Here is a 19233-nt window from a genome sequence, read left to right as displayed (position 1 = left end):
CAACACTCCCTCCACCCCCAGCAAATATGAAATAAAAAGAAATCCCCCCCCATTATAAAAAATACAGAAGAATTTCACAGGCTCAAACTAGCTGAGCCTTTCCACAGGATCATCTGGTTCACCATTAAATGCTTCATGCTTAACACTCACACGCATTAGTAGGCTGTGATCAAATGTTACTTAATGTCACAATAAATCATTTAGTTTCTTTCACCCATAAATTAATAACAGTTAAAGGCCAATAGATATCACTAGAGTTTTGATGCAGAAATATAGATATCTATGTGCTAATTCCTAATGACCAGGTAAGCATGGACTCTTTGGCATCACTCATTTCCAGGTGGTGGAATACTGTCAAAAGAAATGGTACAAAGCAAAAAGTAGCCAGGACTTGATTCCAGAAGATCCATGATGCTTTTGTTTGCTCAGATGGGAGATGTTACTGGCTAAAACTGCATGTTTGTTTATTTTTTTTCCCTTGCATGAAAACACTGGCTATTTTGTGAACACCACCCACCAGCGTAACCTTCTTCAAAAAGTTAGTGAAATGCCTACTTTTTGACTTTACCAGTGCCAAAGCTGTCTTGCTTCTTGCCATTGGTCTATCTACCTATTGCATTTAAAAACTGGTTTTTGATGCCCAGAAGCAAGATACTAACTTCCCTTCATCTTTCATGCAACATGGCTGAAATTCACTTTTGTGCAGATCTTCACCAGAAAGACTATACACAATGTAAATGGTACATAGGCCTTGCACTTTCTCTCTGCTCAGGGGTGAATTTTACCCTTTTGGAATAGTTACCATCTTCTGTTCCAGAGCTGGCTACATTTCAGAGGCAAGTTACTCCAACACACAGAATATGTGAGAATTAGCAACATGAACTGAGATCCTGCCAGAGGAAAGGCAGTAGGTAAAAGACTAATTGCAGTTCATTTATGGCAAAGGGATATATTGTACAGTACAGGAGTATCAGTGTCTCAAAGACTATATTCAGAAAACCTGATTACTAGATTTTTTTTTTTTTTTGAACTTCAAGGTAAAATTTGTGTGGCTTCTCATTCAATCTGCTGGCAATTTAGTAGATTATTGCATTAAGTAGTGAAGTACACTTCAGTTTAACTGAACGGCTGCACAGTTGGATGACATTTGTGGTGAGAGGATTATGTCAAACATTATGACCTGCCAAGCTTGTTTGGGAATGTACAGCACACTTACCAAAGATCTTTCTACACTCAATGAAGAGACGAGAATGCCCTGCTGAGCCAAGTCATTCCATTCAATGGATTCTGATAGGCTTTCAAAATTATGACCGTGTTAATTTAATTTCATTTTCTGGAGGCTAGCTGAAGATTTGTATTGAGAATGTTTGTCTAGATTTAGTAACAACAGAGAATTTGTAACCCTTTCTGGACTCAGTGGATTAGCAGCACTGAAAGTACAGATGACTAATACAAATTCGTTCAAACAACTCTGGAATTATTTATTTACGGTGGGAAAGTCACTGCAGCCTCAAGATAGCAGTGAGTTAGGTGTGGCTAGCTTGCACTTAGTGTACATGCCTGGTCACTGTGCTGCTGAATTAAAATTGACAAGTGACAGGACAGGTAAGGGTTTACCAACTCGTCTCACTCCTATTCTCCTACTCAGTCGCTAGGAGATTGGATGATAGGTTTGTTATTTGTCACTGGATGGCTTAACAAGCTCCGATTCAGAACTCTACATATACATGGGATCTCAGTGCTGTTAAGGACCTATGTCAGATTAACAGATGGACATAAATAGTTTGTCACTCCATGAATGTGACCGTAACACCTGTCATTGCAAGAGAACAAGGATATTGCTTTTAAAAGAACTTGTTAACAACTGCACCCAGTGGTTTAGTGCTTTAGCAGTTCAAATTACTCAGAAACCTTTAGCAATGTGATGGGGCATTTTTTTTGAAAATGGTGCCAACAGCTTTCAAGTCTTCAAGCAGAAGTTTAGACTCAGATGCAAACTCCAATGCTCCATGAATGTGCAAATTTCTCTAAAAAGACAAATGGCACAAGAGCCTCCTTGAAGAAATATGTTGCGTTAGCACAACAGCTTGGAAAATTACCAAATGGCCCTTGAAGTCACTGTAACAAGAACTTAGCCCATGATATGTAGTGCTCATAGGAGAAGGGAAAATCTTCCCATGACCCATCTGCAATGTTCCCTGTTGTTTGAGTCCTTGGCCTGTCTTGAGTAGAGGCTGGCACTTGTGTCATGTGGACCAAAAATGTCCATGAAGGACTAAAATAAGGACATCTTTTGTTTAAGGTCAAATCCTAATTATGCCATAGGTTTCCAATACAAAATTTACACCCATACTGTATGGGAGCTGAAATTGAACTCCATTGTATGTAAAATGAGTGATAATATTTTAGATCAGCTGCTACCAAGGGCTATGAAGAGGAGAGAGTATTTGTTGTTTTTTTTTATAAAAAAAAGTTAATGGTTGCGCGCTTTTTTTTTTTTTTTTTTTTTTTTGTCATTACAGGTAGATTTTTCTGGTCCTGAATCCTTTCAGATGTGAAGATGTATCCAGTGTTGAACAAAGTCCCAAACCAAAGTTATTCCAAACCACTTCCCATTGTTGTTATAGGTAAGTAATATTTTGGCAATGTAATCCATGTTCTCCAGTGCGGTAGTCTTACTAAGACCTATTATATCTGACATCCTCATGCATTATTCCAAAAGCTGTAATTAAATCTAAAAATGTTCTGGGAATGATATCCCCTCAGTTTTTGCTACAGTCAAGAAAGGATAATTTGGCTTAAGAAAATAAGAATATCAAATGATCATTTATTACTATTTTAAAACAGAATTGTCTGACCTTTAGGACATTCAGTTGAGCCTATTTGTCTCATGGGTGTTTTGGAGAGGTTTGAAATTATTGTATTGTGTCTTTCACCTGGCAAGAAGTCAACTAGTGTTTAATTTTGTGAAGTTTAGTGTTTGAGTATATGTGTTTAGGGCAGGAGTGAGCAAACTTTTTGGCCTGAGGGCCGCATCGAGTTTCTGAAATTGTATGGAGGGCCGGTTAGGGGAGGCTGTGCCTCCCCAAACAGCCAGGCATTGCTCAGCCCCCACCCCCTATTCGACCCCTCCACCCTGCTTCTCGCCCCCTGACGGGCCCCCGCGACCCCTACGCCATCCACCCCACTGCTGCTGTCTGTCCCCTGACCGCCCCCAGAGCCTCTGCCCTATCCAACCTCCCCTCTCCTTCCTGACTGTCCCCTGTGACCCCTGCCCCATCCAAATACCCCTTCTCCCTGACCGCCCCTAGACCCACCGCCCCTAACTGCCCACCGCTGCCCCATCCAACTCCCCCCCTCCTTCTTGACTGGCCCCCCCCGGACCCCTGCTCCCATTCAACCCCTTTGTTCCCCACCCTCTGATTGCCCTGACCCCTATTCACACCCCTAGCCTCTGAGCACCCCCCCAAACTCCCCTGCCCTCTATCCAACCCTCCCCTGCACTCCCTGCCCCCTTACTGCGCTGCCTGGAGCACCGGGTCAGGCCAGGCTCTGTAGCTGCACTGCCCCAGGAGCTCGGAGCCCCACTGCCCAGAGCCTGGTGCCGTGAGCTGAGGCTGAGGGGAAGGGGGAACAGCGGGGGAGGGGCTAGGGGCGAGCCTCCCAGGCCAGGAGCTCCGGCTGGGCAGGACGGTCCTGCGGGCCGGATGTGGCCGGTGGGTCGTAGTTTGCCCACCTCTGGTTTAGGGTCTGATCCAAAGCTACTGAAGTCTCTGAGACTCTTTACATGGAGTTCGATGGGGTTTGGCTCAGGTTTACACAGTGAGAAATGTGTAGTAGTTTAATTTTTAAAACAGCTGTTTGTAGGAATGCAAAAGTTATGCTTCTCTTTATAGTTTTAGAAAGCCAGTTAGTTTGATGTTTGGTGAGTGAATCAGGAACAGGAACTTCTTGTTTGCAAATGCCCTCTTGAGGTTAGACACGCTCACTCTTCATATCAGATGTGTCACTGACGTGATAAGCTATGACCAAGCAGAGGCTTCTCTGGCATAAAGGAGTCCCTCCCTTTTCACTCAAGCTTGTGCTTAGGTGCCCTGCTAAATTAAGACATGAGCCCCATTGACTTTCCTGGGAGTCAATGTGCTTAAATGCTTTGCTAATGCTGGGCTTGTTCCATGCCCACCATCTAAACCAGGGCGAAATTCTTCCCAGTGGAGTGAGCCCGTACAAGGCTTATGCACCACAAAAGTTCCACTTAATCCTTTGTATAGTAGTTTTGTGAGGTGGACACTTGTCCCAGGGGGCTGAATTCTGAGAGGCATTCTTAGACAGACAATTGAGAAGCTTGTTTTTCTTGGGATGGGATTGGTAAATTCTTGGTACTACCTTTTAAAAAGGGTCCAATTCCAAAACAAGTTTAAGTTAAAGACCACTCTGAGTGTTGCCAGTGCAGAGATTCCCCCCTGCACAGGAGAAGGGAGGCTCTGGTTTTCTGAATAGCTCCAGGAACATTGCCAGCTAGAAACTGCTGGAGAGTACTCCAGGGGTTGTCTATACTGGCTCTGTGACAGCTGAGAGCTCCCTCATGCCAGGGCAGTCAGTTGATCAGATCCAGCTGCTGTCTGGTTCCTTGTGCCATTGAAGTGGCATGAAGGGACACAAAGGCAGGAGTGTATCTGGCCTACTTTATGGGACTTAAAGATTCATATTTATAACTGCAGCTTTGTCCATAACTCCGCCTCATGTAGCCAGATGTTTAAATACTGGCCAGGAACTCTGATGTAACCCCAACAACAAAAGAGCAAGTTAAGGATGACTTATATCCTGGTTCTGTTTCAAGTTAATTATTGGGGTTTTATTTCCATCATTATTTACACTTGGCTTTTTCTATAATCTAAGTGAGAACAGTGTTAGGAATAGAATTGAGAAGTGACCTTTGCTCCCCGCAGTTCATTGCTCCCAGAGCAGGGATTATGTCCACAATGCTATGAAAGTGCACACAGAATGTTACAGGCTGCTGAGTCACCCTGACTGGTTTTCTGACACTGCATTATGTAATGGTGGTTAATCATATACTAAAGAGCAAAAAAGCTTTGAGCTGTAGAGGCTGACAGCTAGTTATATAGACGCTGTAAAATATTAAACATATTGGAAAACAGCCACGTGAAAACTTTCCACACACTACTCCACTGAACACTGACGTAGAGTATGTATATTCGCTTCTGAAGCCAGTTGTTGGGTGGTCAGTAGGAAAATTTTAGCCATCCAGCTATTTGTTCAAAGTGTCATATTTTGAGGGGGGGGTGGTGGTGGGGGAGGGAGAGCTCTTTGCCCAACCTCCAGCTCACTGCCTCCTTCCAGTGAATAGAAGGAGAGAGAACAAAGACAGGAGAGAACTAAACCTCTAGGGCTGATTGGAGACCTACTGTAATCAATAGCAACTCCATTAGCTTCAGTTAAATCAATCAGTCAACAGGTTAGAGAGCATCCAAATTTAAGGTGAGAAATTTGGCCAGTTTCAGAACAGGGTCTTCTGCAGAATCAGTGACCAGTATCCCAGTGACTAGAGAATTGGCATATGAGACATTGTGTGCCCACCCCCTGCTCTACATATCTTCTGTCACATAGTGGTAACTGGGAAGAGTCCAGGTCTGAATTCCTTGGCCCTATGAGGTAATACCTTGAAGTGAGCAATAAAGATCCTACATCTCTTCCTAATAACCTACTTGCTTCAAAATGACTGTAGACAGTGGCGTTGAGCAGTAGGCACCAAGGACTTGATCCTGCTGTCTGACGTACGGCAGCACCATCTCAGATATTCACTATCCCACGTGAATGCACATCATAGCAGTGTCTGATTTTTCCTTCAAGATTATGAAGTGATGCAAGTTGCATTTAGGCAGGAAAGAATGAAGCCTTAACTCTTCTGGGGTTTGAGCCCCCCCTTCCATCCATATACAAATCACTCTGACTCAGGTCAGCAAGCACTCAAGACATGGGAATTAGGACCCTGCTAGGGGGTGGGTCAGAGCCGGAGTCCAGCTGTGGCTTGGGTCCTGTCGTTTTACAGTGTGGACTCGGGTCAAGCTGTAGACCTGAGTCAGAAGCACAGCTGTGATCTGGGTGCAGCAATTATAAACCTGGCTTTACAATGCAGTGTGAGTGCTCAAACACAGGCTTGGAAACACAGAGTCCACAAGTGTGGGTCCCACAGCTCTGGGTGTAGTGTGCAGTGTGTGGATGTACCCTCAAAGTCCAAGAGCAGGTTTAATTCCTGAACATCATCCTTTGAAAAATGCAGCTCTCTTCTGAGCCTGCTATTTTGCCAGTGTTTGACAAAGCCCCAGCTTATTAGTGTCAGTAGCACTAAGAGGTCCCAACTGGGATCAGGGCTCCAGGGTGCTAGGCTTTGTACGTAGACCTTGTAAGAAACAGCCCCTGCCCTGAACAGCTTATAATACAAATAGATATGACAGACAAAAAGGGAAACAGAGAAGTGAAGTGATTTCCCCAAGGCCATGTAGCAGAACCATGCTTGACTTGAGACTAGAACCCAGTTCTCCTGAGTCGAAGTCTATCCACTGGACCATACTGCATATCCGATAAGATGCTTTAAAAGGACTATTGTTCCGACCACAGTGATGCAATATTAATTTAATTGTGTTTGTTCAGGGAATGGTCCTTCAGGAATTTGCCTTTCCTACCTGCTGTCTGGTTATATCCCTTACATCAAAAGGGGCTCTGTCCATCCTCATCCTATTCTACAGAGGAAACTAGAGGAAACACCAGAAGTCTCCATTATAGACCAGGTTTGTATCAAATGAATTTGCCTTTTACCAGGAAGAAGTAGATAGAACACATCACCACCATCATATGCCCAGAGCATGCTGGCAACAGAAGCCTTAAGCATTAAGGTTAATTTGTTTCCCAAATCATGACGGTATATAGGGCCAGCACAAGGGCTGTGCGCTGCTCAAATTGTCCAGACCGGGCTTATGTGCCATATCGGCCTTATTCTGACTAAGAGATGTTCAGCTCTACTGAGCACCTAATGATATTACATTACTGCTGCATTTTGAGGTGATCTCATGTGATCTATGATGCAGGCTCTAAGTATCTGCCCTGTCTTTTAGGATCTGGAGTACCTGTCTGAAGGTTTGGAGGGACGATCCCAGAGCCCCGTGGCTCTTCTTTTTGATACTCTGCTGCGTCCAGATACAGACTTTGGTGGAACTGCAGAATCTGTCCTCACTTGGTGGCACAAGACCAACAGAGCCATTCCCCATCTGGTCCTTGGCAGAAACCCTCCTGGGGGTGCCTGGCATGTATGTAGACATGAATGCTTAACTTTATGAAATATGTATTACACAATAGTCAGTATCATGATTAAAGATGTAAAGGGCTGAACAAGCTAATCGGCCAGACAAGCAGGATCCAGCAGGGCTCTGCTTTTACACCCACCAAAAAGTGAGCTGGTTTGAATGTGCAGGAGAGATTTGCCCTCCCAGCCCACTACTGCCGTTTGTTCCATCCAAACATCTGGATCAGCTGAGGTCCCTTGGTGACACTAAAATTTGATTTACTGGAACTCAACAGAACAGTGTTCCTGTTCCATTAGTGCTTATTTCCTTTCATTTTCAGTTGCTTAACTCATTCGGTGTTTGTTCTTTCAGTTTATTGAGGGATCTATGATCACTTTGAGCCAAGGGGAATGGATGGGACTTCCAGACCTTCAGCTCAAAGACTGGATGAGGAAAAAGAGGAGGTGAGGAGACTGATGTGACATTGCCCAAAAATCCTTTAGCTATTTGGAAATAAGTAATCTGGTATGAAGTCCAGCTGGCTACCTATTATGGCCAGTTTCAGTGAGTCGAAGAAATCCCCAAGAAAATTTATTTGGTACTCAATGCTGGTGGTATAAATTCAGAGTAACTCCATGGACCACAGAGCAGTTAGTTCTGAATGTACACTGGGGTAACAGATCAGCATGTGGTCAGCAGTTACATTTAAAAACCTGAATTAATAGGTGTGGAAACCATAATTTTTTAATAGTGTAGCCCATTTATATATTGTCCCACATTTACAAGTATTCTAATCTGACAGACGTACAGTGGGACAGAAAGTACAGTGTAATCATTCAGATGTTAGATTGCAAATACTTAGGCTACTTTTGCTATTGTTAGAATGTACATGCTATAAACCTAGGTCTGGAAAAGCTCACGAGAAAAAAATAAATTGGAACTGATAGGGAGGGTAGTAAAGGAGTAAATATGTTGCTAAAGTTTTTGTGGAGTTTTCATATCCGACCGTATTGCCTCTTCCAATTATTCCTGATAGTGAGCCTGACTGTTCAGACTTGTGTATTAGGAGTAATTCCACTGAAATCAATTGGATTGCTCTGGGGTAAAACTAGCAAGGAAGAGAATGCAGGCCCAGTTTCTCCATTAGTGCGAGGATAGATAGCCCTTCAATACATGCAACTGAGGAGGGAGAAGCCTCTGAATTTCACTGTTCAACCATCATTTATAATATCCTGTTACAGGGGCCTCAGGAATAACAGAGCCACAGCAGAAGACATTGCTCAGTATTACCAACATTATGTGGCAAAGAAAGGGCTGCAGAAGAATTTTATCTGTGGGACTGTTGTGACATCTGTGAGGAAAGTGAGCCCAGATGTAAACTCCAGCTATGCACAGCAGGATTCTGAGGGGAACAGTGACTCCTTCTGGGATTTCCCTGAGAAAGAGAAAGAAGATGACCAGATTGCTAGTGGAAATCTTTTCCAGGTGGATGGATTCATCAAAAACATTAATGGTGGTCAGCAACCCTTCTCCATCTATGCAGAGAATGTGGTTTTGGCCACTGGAACATATGACAGTCCAACCAACCTTGGAGTTAATGGAGAGAACCTTCCTTTTGTCCATCACAAACTCTCTGCCCTTGAAGAAGCAGTGAAGAACAAGAAGGTTAGCATGACATCAGATCCAGTCTTGATTGTAGGTGCTGGGCTGACAGCTGCTGATGCAATTCTCTTTGCTCACCATTGCAACATCCCAGTGATCCATGCCTTTCGCAGAAGGGTCAACGATCCAGGTCTCATCTTCAATCAGCTCCCCAAAATGATGTATCCGGAGTACCACAAAGTCCACCAGATGATGAAAGAACAGTCAGTTGCTTGTCCCGGGCCATATGAATGTTATATCAGCCTTCCTGAACATCATGTCCTGTCCTTCAGAGAGGACAAGAAGTGTGTCTTCCAGGATAAGAGCGGTCACCAGAAAATCTTTAACATTTCTATGGCTTTTGTTCTCATTGGCTCAAACCCCAACCTCTCCTTCCTACCAAATAATGGCATTGACTTGGCAATTGACAATGAGCAGCCAGTCAACTCCAAGAGGAACCCCATTGACATTGACCCATTCACCTACCAATGTGTTCAGGAGAAAGGGCTTTATGCTGTGGGGCCATTAGCTGGGGACAACTTTGTGCGTTTTGTGCAGGGAGGGGCTCTGGCTGTTGCCAGCTCTCTGTTAAAAAAAGCAAACAAAAATCCTCCTTAACAAACAAATTGCCCTAAGCCTAAAGCGTTCAAACGGGTGATTCCTATTCTCTTTGAGAAGTAAGGCATTTGACATGTGCACTTTCCCCTGCGGTACTCTCCAGGGCAGTTCAGAGTGACCAAACTCTCAGTGGGTTCATTTGGGAATGATAAGTCAGCAAGTACATGGTTTGGGATTTAGATCTCAATGTTGCCAACATTTCTGCCTTGCTAAAAGGTTGAATTCAGGTGCAACCAAGGGAACAGCCCCATCCCTGCAGAGCTTTGCACTAAGGGAATGGGGAACTTGCATCCTAGCTTTGAACAGTTGGGGGCAAAGCAGCAATCACTTCACCATATAAATGTCTTGCAGGCTGCAGCTGGTTGAAAAGAGTTCTCATCCTTTAACTATTTTCTTGGTGGCCATATTGGCAAGCCCTGTGTCTAGTTAGTCTTTTTCAAATGTTACTGGGTAAATACAGGCAATACTACACAACACACAGTTGTTGCTGTTTCATGTGCTTATGTGGCACAGCTCTACGCTGTTCTTGCGATGCAAAAGTCCATTGAAAGCTGTGCTGCAAGTGTTCTGTGCACCTAAACCAGAATTCTGCCATTAGAAATGGTCACAAAAGCGTTCGCCTAAAGGGCTGCTGTAACAGTCCTCTTCTCCTGCAAGGAGCACCACCGCCATGTTCTGTGTGTCCTATTTTTGGATGCAGCACACTTGTGTATCTGTCTTTTTGGAAGTCTCCTTTTCAAATAATGGTACAAACGTACTCCTGTTGAGTGCACAATCTTTAAAGAGCTAGAAGGCAGAATGATAGAGTGCAACAGTGCTGCATTCTTAGAGACCTCTTTAGGGACACCAAAACCAAAGTAAAAAGAGGAATTATCCTTGGTTGGTGGGAACTGATTAATACTCTGCCCATGTATGATACTTCAAATTCATCCTGCTCAGTGGATTGAATGTTTTACATTGGGAAGCCTTACATTACATATTGTAGTATGGATTCCCAATATAGGATAATTTCAGAAAACTGGTTCTGTAAATCAGAAATGGCATTCCACAAATTGTTCTTGAAAGAAAAGAATTGCACAATTGCTTTTAGTTGTTAAATTGCTTTAGTCTATTTACTTCATTATGAAAAATTCAAATATAGAAGAGATCCTAGATTAATACCGGAAGAAAATGTTCACTATAGATTTCTGGATAACTGTGTAACAAGATCTGCCTGCATTTGAACAATGGCCCTGATCCTGCAAGGCCTCTGTATATGGACTTCAATGAGAGTTCCACATGCAGAGAGATTCTTGTGTTCTCCATATAAGGCCTGACTCTGCTCCGCTTAGTGGGGCAAAACTGCCGTTGACACAGCAAGATGTGCAGAATGAGGCCCAAAGAGGCCATTTTACTGTGTGTGGAAGTTGATGTGCGCAATTCTTTCACGTAGCTGCTTACCTGGAATAGTCAGCCACTTCACTAAGTGCATACAATGCCAGCAAGTCTTTCAGAAAAGTTCCGCACACAGAGAAAGTGTTAGTTTGTAACTGCCTGGTCCCAGAAGTTTTTAAGCAAGGCAGGTGTAAGGAACACATCTGGCCTTTGTGTTGCTGCTGTGTCTTAGCAATGTTGTACAGCACTCTGGAAACTAACTATTTTTGTATTTTCTAAGTTAGCTGTATTAATTTTATATGTGGAACAAGTTTAAATAAAATTTCAAACTTACTCCAGGTGAATTCACTTATTTGAGCTGTAGCTGAATCAGTGACCAAGGTGGCATGACCTATAAGTCAGGAGTTATGCGAACCATTCATCACAAGGATTACTGGTAGGGTCCAGGAAATTACTAAAGAGGATTTACAAACTACAAATAATCAAAAGGGAAGCACTGCTCTTGGTGATTTGACTTCACGAGTCTCCCTTGGTCAGATGAGATGAAAAGCAACAAATGGAGAAGGTATTGATGATTTTCATAAGGTTATAAAGAACCCTGAAAAGAAAGCAAGCCAGATCTTACCCCTGTGTCAGCCCAGTAAGCCAGCTGTGTACAAAAGAGTTTTGCAGGAGTCTAGCAGACATGGAATCCCTCGCCCGCTTAAAGCTTGATTAGCTGCTCAGTGACCATTACTAGTCCCATCTTGGGTTTGCCAGTGCATGTATTGATTCACTGGTCTCGTCACACTCTACCCAGTTTGCCCTACGGCAGACTTCTGTGGCTGGGGTGGAGGGAGTCCCCACAGAGCACAGCATGTGGGCTTCACACACCTTGCTCCCAACCACACACAGATGACCTGCACTTTTGCTGCTACTTTCAGGGCCTTCTACAAATCAATTTCCACAAATAGATAGTGGTGGGGGGTGTGGGTATCTCATTCTCCACTTCAATGAAGTCTATGGAAATGGACAGGGGAGCTGAGAGCCATTGAACCAAACTATAAACCCTGTATATGATAACCATTTCAAGCTAGTGGGTGCGGCAGCACCCCTAATTCCAGCACATATGGAAATAGGATGCACAGAAACTCAGAGTATCAAGGGTTAACATTGTACACCTATCTTCCACAAAGGTATAGTACAAGTAAACAACACTGTATCCGGTCAGGGTTCCTTCCCCACTCTGAATTCTAGGGTACAGATGTGGGGACCCGCATGAAAGACCTCCTAAATTTATTCTTACCAGCTTAGGTTAAAAACTTCCCCAAGGTACAGACTTTGCCTTGTCCTTGAACAGTATACTGCCACCACAAAGCGTTTTAAACAAAGAACAGGGAAAGAGACCACTTGGAGACGTCTTCCCCGAAAATATCCTCCCCAAGCCCTACATACCCCCCTTTCCTGGGGAGGCTTGAGAATAATATCCTAACTGATTGGTTACAAAATCATCAAAGACCCAAACCCCTGGATCTTGGAACAATGGAAAAATCAATCAGGTTCTTAAAAGAAGGATTTTATTAAAAAAGAAAAGTAAAAATCATCTCTGTAAAATCAGGATGGAAAATACTTTACAGGGTATTCAGATTCAAAACACAGAGGATCCTCCTCTGGGCAAAACCTTAAAGTTACAGAAAACAGGAATAAACTTCCCTCTTAACACAGGGAAAGTTCACATAAAACAAAAGATAAACTAATCTGCCTTGCCTGGCTTACCTATACTGGTTGCAATATTGGAGACTTGGATTAGGATGGGTTGGAGAAGATGGATTTCTGTCTGGCCTCTCTCAGTCCCAAGAGAGAACAACCACATAAACAAAGACCACAAACTAAAGCCTCTTTTCTCTCTCCTCTCCCCCGCCCCCAAGATTTGAAAGTATCTCATCCCCTTATTGGTTCTTTGGGTCAGGTGCCGGCCAAGTTAGCGGAGCTTCTCAACCCTTTACAGGTAACAAGATGTTGCCTCTGGCCAGGAGGGACTTTATAGCACTGTATACAGACAGGTGGTTACCCTTCCCTTTATATTTATGACCTATCCCAATTAATGTGTATGGGGCAGAAGGCTCAAGGGTCCTGATGTATCACAGGGCCCAACCCCCACTGGTACCCAGGGATTTGTGGGGGGCCAAGGCTATCTGTGTATTGGTGTCTCTGCATTCGCCCCGGAGACCCTGACAGCATAGCTCTGATGAGATTGCACTGGCACAGCATATTCCCCACCCCCTACTATGGTTTCTTCTGGGATCCTCCTTAATAGCTATTCTTACTGTGCAGGGTATTCTGTGAGGCAGGTAATAGAGCCCTAGTCTGTGCTTCCTTTTCTGGGCAGTTTCTGTGGGTCATGGCCAAGGAAGTGATAAGTATCTCTTCTGCCCAAGCCACTGCTCCCCTAGTCCCTTGCTCTTCACCCTGCACAGATCAGTAGAGAGGCCTGTGCAGTGTCTAGATGAAAGAGGCCAGAGCCACAGAGCCCTGCTCTGCTGGGGGGAAGGTCCATGCACACTCCCTCGCTGGCTTCTGGAGCCTTTGAATAATTTGACTGTCCTGTCATTGGTTCCTGGCTTCACTTGAATTTCATTGTCTGCACAGAGGTCACAGTGCTGTAAGTTTTCAGTTTCACGCTGTATTTGTGGTCCAGTTGAAAAGATCAATACGCTTGGCAGAATGCACCTTTTTTAAAATAGATGTTTTGGCCAAGCCTAGCATTCCTGCATCAGCAGCAAATGGAGCAGAGTCCAAGAACCAATGGGTCATCTAAAAACATTGGACTGCATGGGCAAGGAGGCTGGGAATAATGGGTATTTATAGGAGTGACACTAGTTGAAACACTGCAGCTATGCATGTCATTAAATCCAAGCTCATGGAGTAGAGCTCATACAGTACATTCCAGCCGCAGAGGCCATGTCACTAGGATCTAGTCTAGTATCTATATTTCAGCTTCTCAGGATCAGGGTAAAAACCACCCCTTTCCAGTTGAGGGGCTTATTTAAAAAGTATTAGCTGGCTTGCTTTTCCCAGTGGGAATCAATGTATTGCATGCTGTGGAGGATGAGAAAAGGAAGGAAGTTTAGCAACAGGTGCTTAGGAAATATCCTGTGTCCCATCCTGCTACAATACTGAGGAAATAGTCCCCTCTACAAGACAATTTACTGCTCAGTGAGTAACAAATCCCCAAGGGCAGGAGTATGTCGTGTAAATCAAAGCCAATTATCTCCCACTTCTTTCTCTGCAACACAGAAGACCATTGTAAAATACGCTTTTACATTAGTCACTGGAGTCAATGGACACGCACCACTGCTGGGTGAGGGTGTTGTTAACCTTTTGTAACTCTGACTGATATCATGTGACAGGGGCCAGGAAATAACGTTTCTCTACTGCTAAGAGACTAAGCTTTATTTCATCGAAGTTTGATGATTTGGCAAAATCAGAATGTTTTGCAGACAGTCCAAGGGACCCAGGCATGGTTTCTTGCCAGCTTGCCTGCCCAGCTCCACGGCAGTCAACCTGCTAACCCAGGGAGCCCAGGGCTTCCAGAGTCCACGACTCTGTGGTTCCATTCCCTGCTGGAGAATTTGGAAGTTTGTAGGGTTTGCTCCTAAAACAAAATGTCAAAGTATCCTCCATCACAAAATCTCTCTAGTACGTACTGTACAGAAGCCTCCAGTCCAAAATTAAACTACACAAGGGGTTCTCCAGCTATCTTATTCTGAAGACCATTTTGCAAGAGAAATTTTTAAGTGTCCATTTCCCTTCCAACACTCAAAACTTGGGTCTCACCCTTCATTATGCTCTGCAATACCAGGGGCTCCTACAGGCCAGTCCGAGAACTACCAAACTGCAGTGCAGTGGCATTCAGTAAGTTTCTAACATTTATTATCTTGATTTAAATAAAGAGATGCCTATCCAAAAGCTCCTGGTGCCCTAACGCATTGATACAGTAAAATCCCAGGTTTCAGAGTAGCAGCCGTGTTAGTCTGTATTCGCAAAAAGAAAAGGAGTACTTGTGGCACCTTAGAGACTAACCAATTTATTTGAGCATAAGCTTTTGTGAGCTACAGCTCACTTCATCGGATGCAAGAAATCCCAGCAACCTTAAAATGATCCTTTTAACAGGAACTCAGAGTCAGCCCTCTCCAAAAACTCTGACTCATGCAGTGTGCCTGGAACTGCATCTCATGCTGGTTATTTTGAACCAAGATCTCCTTATCCTCATACTCTAGATCTCTTTAGAGCCAGAGTGGCAGTTTCTATTACCCTAACGAAGTAAGATACAAAAAAAGGGCAAAACCTCTCTTACTTTTCCCTTACTCTTAGGCCTAAAAGGTTTTTCGACCCATTTTTAGCTTAAAAGTGTCAGGAATGCCACATCTGGTCCTTACTTTGGTGGAGGACCTACTGGGAGTTGCAGCATATTTATTGTGAGTGTTCGCTCCTTGACTGAAGAGAGGAGTGTCATCTTTAACAAAAGACTTCCTCTTTTTAAAGTTTTCCTTGGCTTTCTGAGTTTAAATAGGAGTTCGAAAAACAGTTTTGAAACTGGCTGACTAAGAATACCTCCCCCTGCTCAATGGCTTAAATTTCACTCTCTTGACTCTTGTCCCACCTACCCTCAGATACATTATAGTGTCTGCAGAACTAATAAAATCATGGCGACCAGTATTTCTATAGTCTTTAAAAGCAGGCACCCTCTCCTATTTAAAGTGGCTCTAGAATATCAACCTGCTTGTTACTGGAGGAAATATTACTTACTTGGACTCAAACACTGAATCAGTTTTATACATCATTTTTCAACTGGGGCCAGATATGATGGGAGACTTCCATTTAGGCTATATGGCCATCAGTGCAGAAGGGGGATCATAGCATAGCACACCTGAAGGGCATACTAATATACTGATGTAAGCGACCCCCAACTGGATTATATAAAAGGCTCTCAAAAGGGAAGATTAGCAGGAGCACACGATGAGAGTGGACCACTTACCATAATACAAGAAATAAGAGCTTTCTAGGAGTTAAGCTGCCTCCTTGGTTTGTTCTGAACCCACCTCTGCATGGTCCCATTCATTTCAGGGAATTGTTCTGATTTACAGACACTGATTTACTAACGGGTAGTAAATGATTCATAAAATTAAATGGCCTCACCAGCACAGTGCACATGCAAAGGGAGCGTGGACAATGCTCTGCAATCAACAGCAGCTGGTCAGCCATGCAGTTACACATCACCACAAGTTAAAGGTATGAGTTATTTACCCAGGTATTTACATCACCACAAGATGAAGGTATTAGTTATTTAAAATGTTTACCCAGGTGGAAATGTCCATCTGGAAATGCGTTGTCAATAAAAAATAAAAAGAGGATAAAGTTACAAAGCAGTAACTGCCACTACATAATCAGATCAATTTTATCACGATACTGTAGGAAAGCTAGCTTGCCTCTATCAGATCAGTTGCGTGACTATGAATCCTTAGATCAATTTAAAAATAATCCCACTTAATGTACAACATAGACCTGATTCCCACTTTGTTGAAGTAGCCTAATTTACTTCAGTGGAGCTACAGAGATGTAAAAAGCAGCGTAACACCCTAAGGTTTGCAGTCGTCCATTGATTTGGCACCAGCGTGACAGAGCAGAGAATAAGTCCCACACCTGTTTCATTTGAGGAACGCTGGCCAGGTGAGACTCGGTGGGACTCAACAGGACATGGCATGGCTTTGTGCCAGTCTGGTGACAAGTCTGCTGTAAACCTGGCTTCAGGCAGTTAAGCCAGGTTTTATGGCCATTTTATATCACCTGGGCATCGCAAAGCACCCAGAGACTACCAGTAAGTGTAGCCCCATATTTAAGAGCTTTCTCTGTGTGGCCTGTTACCCTAGCAAACACTTCTTGCAATGGGCAATATCATGAGTGTTTTCCTCATAGTATTCTGGGCCCTGGAAGTATACAATTTACTTGATAGTCCAACTCCATCATCCCTTGGGCAGGAGGAAATCCCCATATTGCTCCCAAAGGGATGCATGCTGGTTTTTTTAGGATGTCTTGGTTCCAAGCAGGAAAAGCCTTTTTTTTTTTTACTAGTGCTAGAGCCCTCAGGGAAAAGGATTCTTTAGCAGCTCAGGTGGTAATTTACCAGATGCTTGTTTTACGTACACCAGCGTAAATCTGGACTCATTTCACTAGTCAATGGAAACAATGCAGATATTTAGAGGGGTTAGTTCAGAATCTGATCCATGGAACCTTCCTCAATAAAGTGCAGGGTGAACATGAGCTGGGCCTAGAAAAGACAGTTCCAAAAATCTCACTGAAAGGGGCTACAGAAGTGCAAAATGTTACATTATAAATGGGAGGCTTGTGCCCTTAAAATGGATGCATTTGCAAATTTCTGTCATAATTAAGGAGGCCCACAGAATGTTTTGCCTTGAAGGATATAAGTTTTAGCCAGTGAGCAAACACAGGGACAGCAAGAAACCCAATTAGCAATATTAAATAATCCCTTTAACGGGAATAAACTAAAAATGAAATTTAAAATTGGCAAGTTTGGGAGAATTGTTCTCTCACATGAGGCTACAGAACAGCTAAAGTCCTAGCAAGATCATTTGCAATGTCTTGGCATTTATCACACTAGTTATTCTCTATTACCGTAATTCTAAATCAAATGGAAGTCTCAAAGGACCAGATAGTTTTCAGAGATAATAATGTGCCCATATGCCTTTCAGCTAGGAAAGCCATTGACAGTTTATAAACAACTCCTTGGTGTTGCCATTGGGTAATAGAAGTCCCTAATCAGCCATAATGCAAATTAATGTAAGCTCAACCAAAAATTTTGTAATGAAAGTCCAAGTTCTAACACCCACGCGATGCATCTAAGACAAAGGCAATCATCAATACATCCTTTCCAACAGCAGAGCACAGAATAATTTCCAAAGTTTATGGAACATGCAAGCAGGAGGTTCAGTTCAGAGAGAAAATTCTGGAGTCTTATTTTTAACTCTGGATTAAGTTCACTTTGCTCTTACATGAGTACAACTCCTATTGGTTTCAGTGGGCAAGCACAGGGCTAAGGACTCAGTCCTATACCCACTGATGTCAGGGGGAGTGTTACTATTAACTTCAGTGGATGCAGAATCAACCCTTACATGAGACAGAAATGTGGCCCCTGGCCCTGTCAGTGGCTCCCTGCTGAAATGAAGGACTCCGGCGTACTGCACTGTTCATTGAGGAGGACAGTGTTTCAAAGTGCCTGATAGGATTGAGCTGTTGAACTATACACATGCAGTATAGTTCAGGTTTCAGTTAAGAAAACCCTGTAATCTGTCATTAAGATGTTTAAATCTCAAATGTGTACAGTAATTTAACTGTACAATGAACAAGAAACCCAGCATCACCAAAAAGCAAAAGCGTGTGTTCTTAAGGACATAGGCCCAGACCCTGTGCTGCAGCTCACCTCCTAAGCCAGCTTTGTGTCTCCCAAATTTGGGGCTCAGTCCAGGTCTGCCTGGTCCCCAGTGTAAGAGAAACTCCTGAGACTGCTCTACTGTATGGCCCAAAGCCACGTATGGGGCACACTGCATCTCAGCGCTTTGACTCCATGTTGGGGGCTGTGTGAATGACTGGTATAGACCTCCCATATCAGCTTGGTACCAGCTGGGGTGGCTTCGTGCATGCTGAGGAACTATCTGCTGCTTTTACATCAGCTGGAGTATAATGCGGGAAAACCATGAAGGAGAATCAGGGCCATAACATTTCCTGATAGTAACAGAACTGGAGAGACTGCGAATCCACAATATTCTATGTAAAAGATACTTGTGGCAAGATAGAGCATCGCAATGCCCAACTTTTAAAATCAACAGCCCCAGGTTAGGCACCCAGGCTCCCTGTACAAGGCATGGGGAGAGACAGGGGCCTAAGGATGGGACTCACAAAAGCCAGCATGCTGAGGGGAAGCTGCCAAAGCTAGCCACTAGGAAACACCAAAGAGAGGAGTATGGCCTAATCCCTGCTCCACAGAGGGAATTAAGGTGCTTCTCACAATTTAGGATTCAGAGCTGTGAACCCTCTCCTGGAGTCAGGCACCTAAGCCAGGTCAGCCCTTACTCTCAAGAAGCAGTAATGCTCCTGCCTGCCACCCACCCCTGCACTTATACCCAACAGTTAGAGCACTTAGGCAGGATGTGGGACACAGGTTCAGATCCACATGCTGTCTGATGTTCCTTGAACCCAGGTTTTTCACTACTACAGGGTATTCAAGGGTGGGGCTGTCTTGGTC

The 19233-nt window shown here is 43.7% G+C and overlaps 1 protein-coding gene across 2 annotated transcripts in view; it reads left to right on the top strand.

Moving 5' to 3' along the window:
* Nucleotides 1–11267, top strand: part of OSGIN1 (oxidative stress induced growth inhibitor 1) — a 58511-nt gene extending 47244 nt beyond the window's left edge. For both annotated transcript variants that reach the window (XM_043526529.1, XM_007053977.4), the window contains 5 exons: nt 2523–2627; nt 6673–6809; nt 7134–7325; nt 7674–7765; nt 8543–11267. In XM_043526529.1, the coding sequence (XP_043382464.1) occupies nt 2561–2627; nt 6673–6809; nt 7134–7325; nt 7674–7765; nt 8543–9560 (1506 nt within the window). In that variant the 5' untranslated portion in view covers nt 2523–2560 and the 3' untranslated portion in view covers nt 9561–11267. The remainder of the gene's footprint in view (nt 1–2522; nt 2628–6672; nt 6810–7133; nt 7326–7673; nt 7766–8542) is intronic.
* Nucleotides 11268–19233: the final 7966 nt, after the last annotated feature.

Source organism: Chelonia mydas, chromosome 12 (genome assembly GCF_015237465.2).
Source record: "Chelonia mydas isolate rCheMyd1 chromosome 12, rCheMyd1.pri.v2, whole genome shotgun sequence".
Classification (NCBI taxonomy): domain Eukaryota; kingdom Metazoa; phylum Chordata; order Testudines; family Cheloniidae; genus Chelonia; species Chelonia mydas.
Note: the sequence above shows the minus strand (reverse complement) of the source record. Positions and strands in the feature narration are given on the sequence as shown.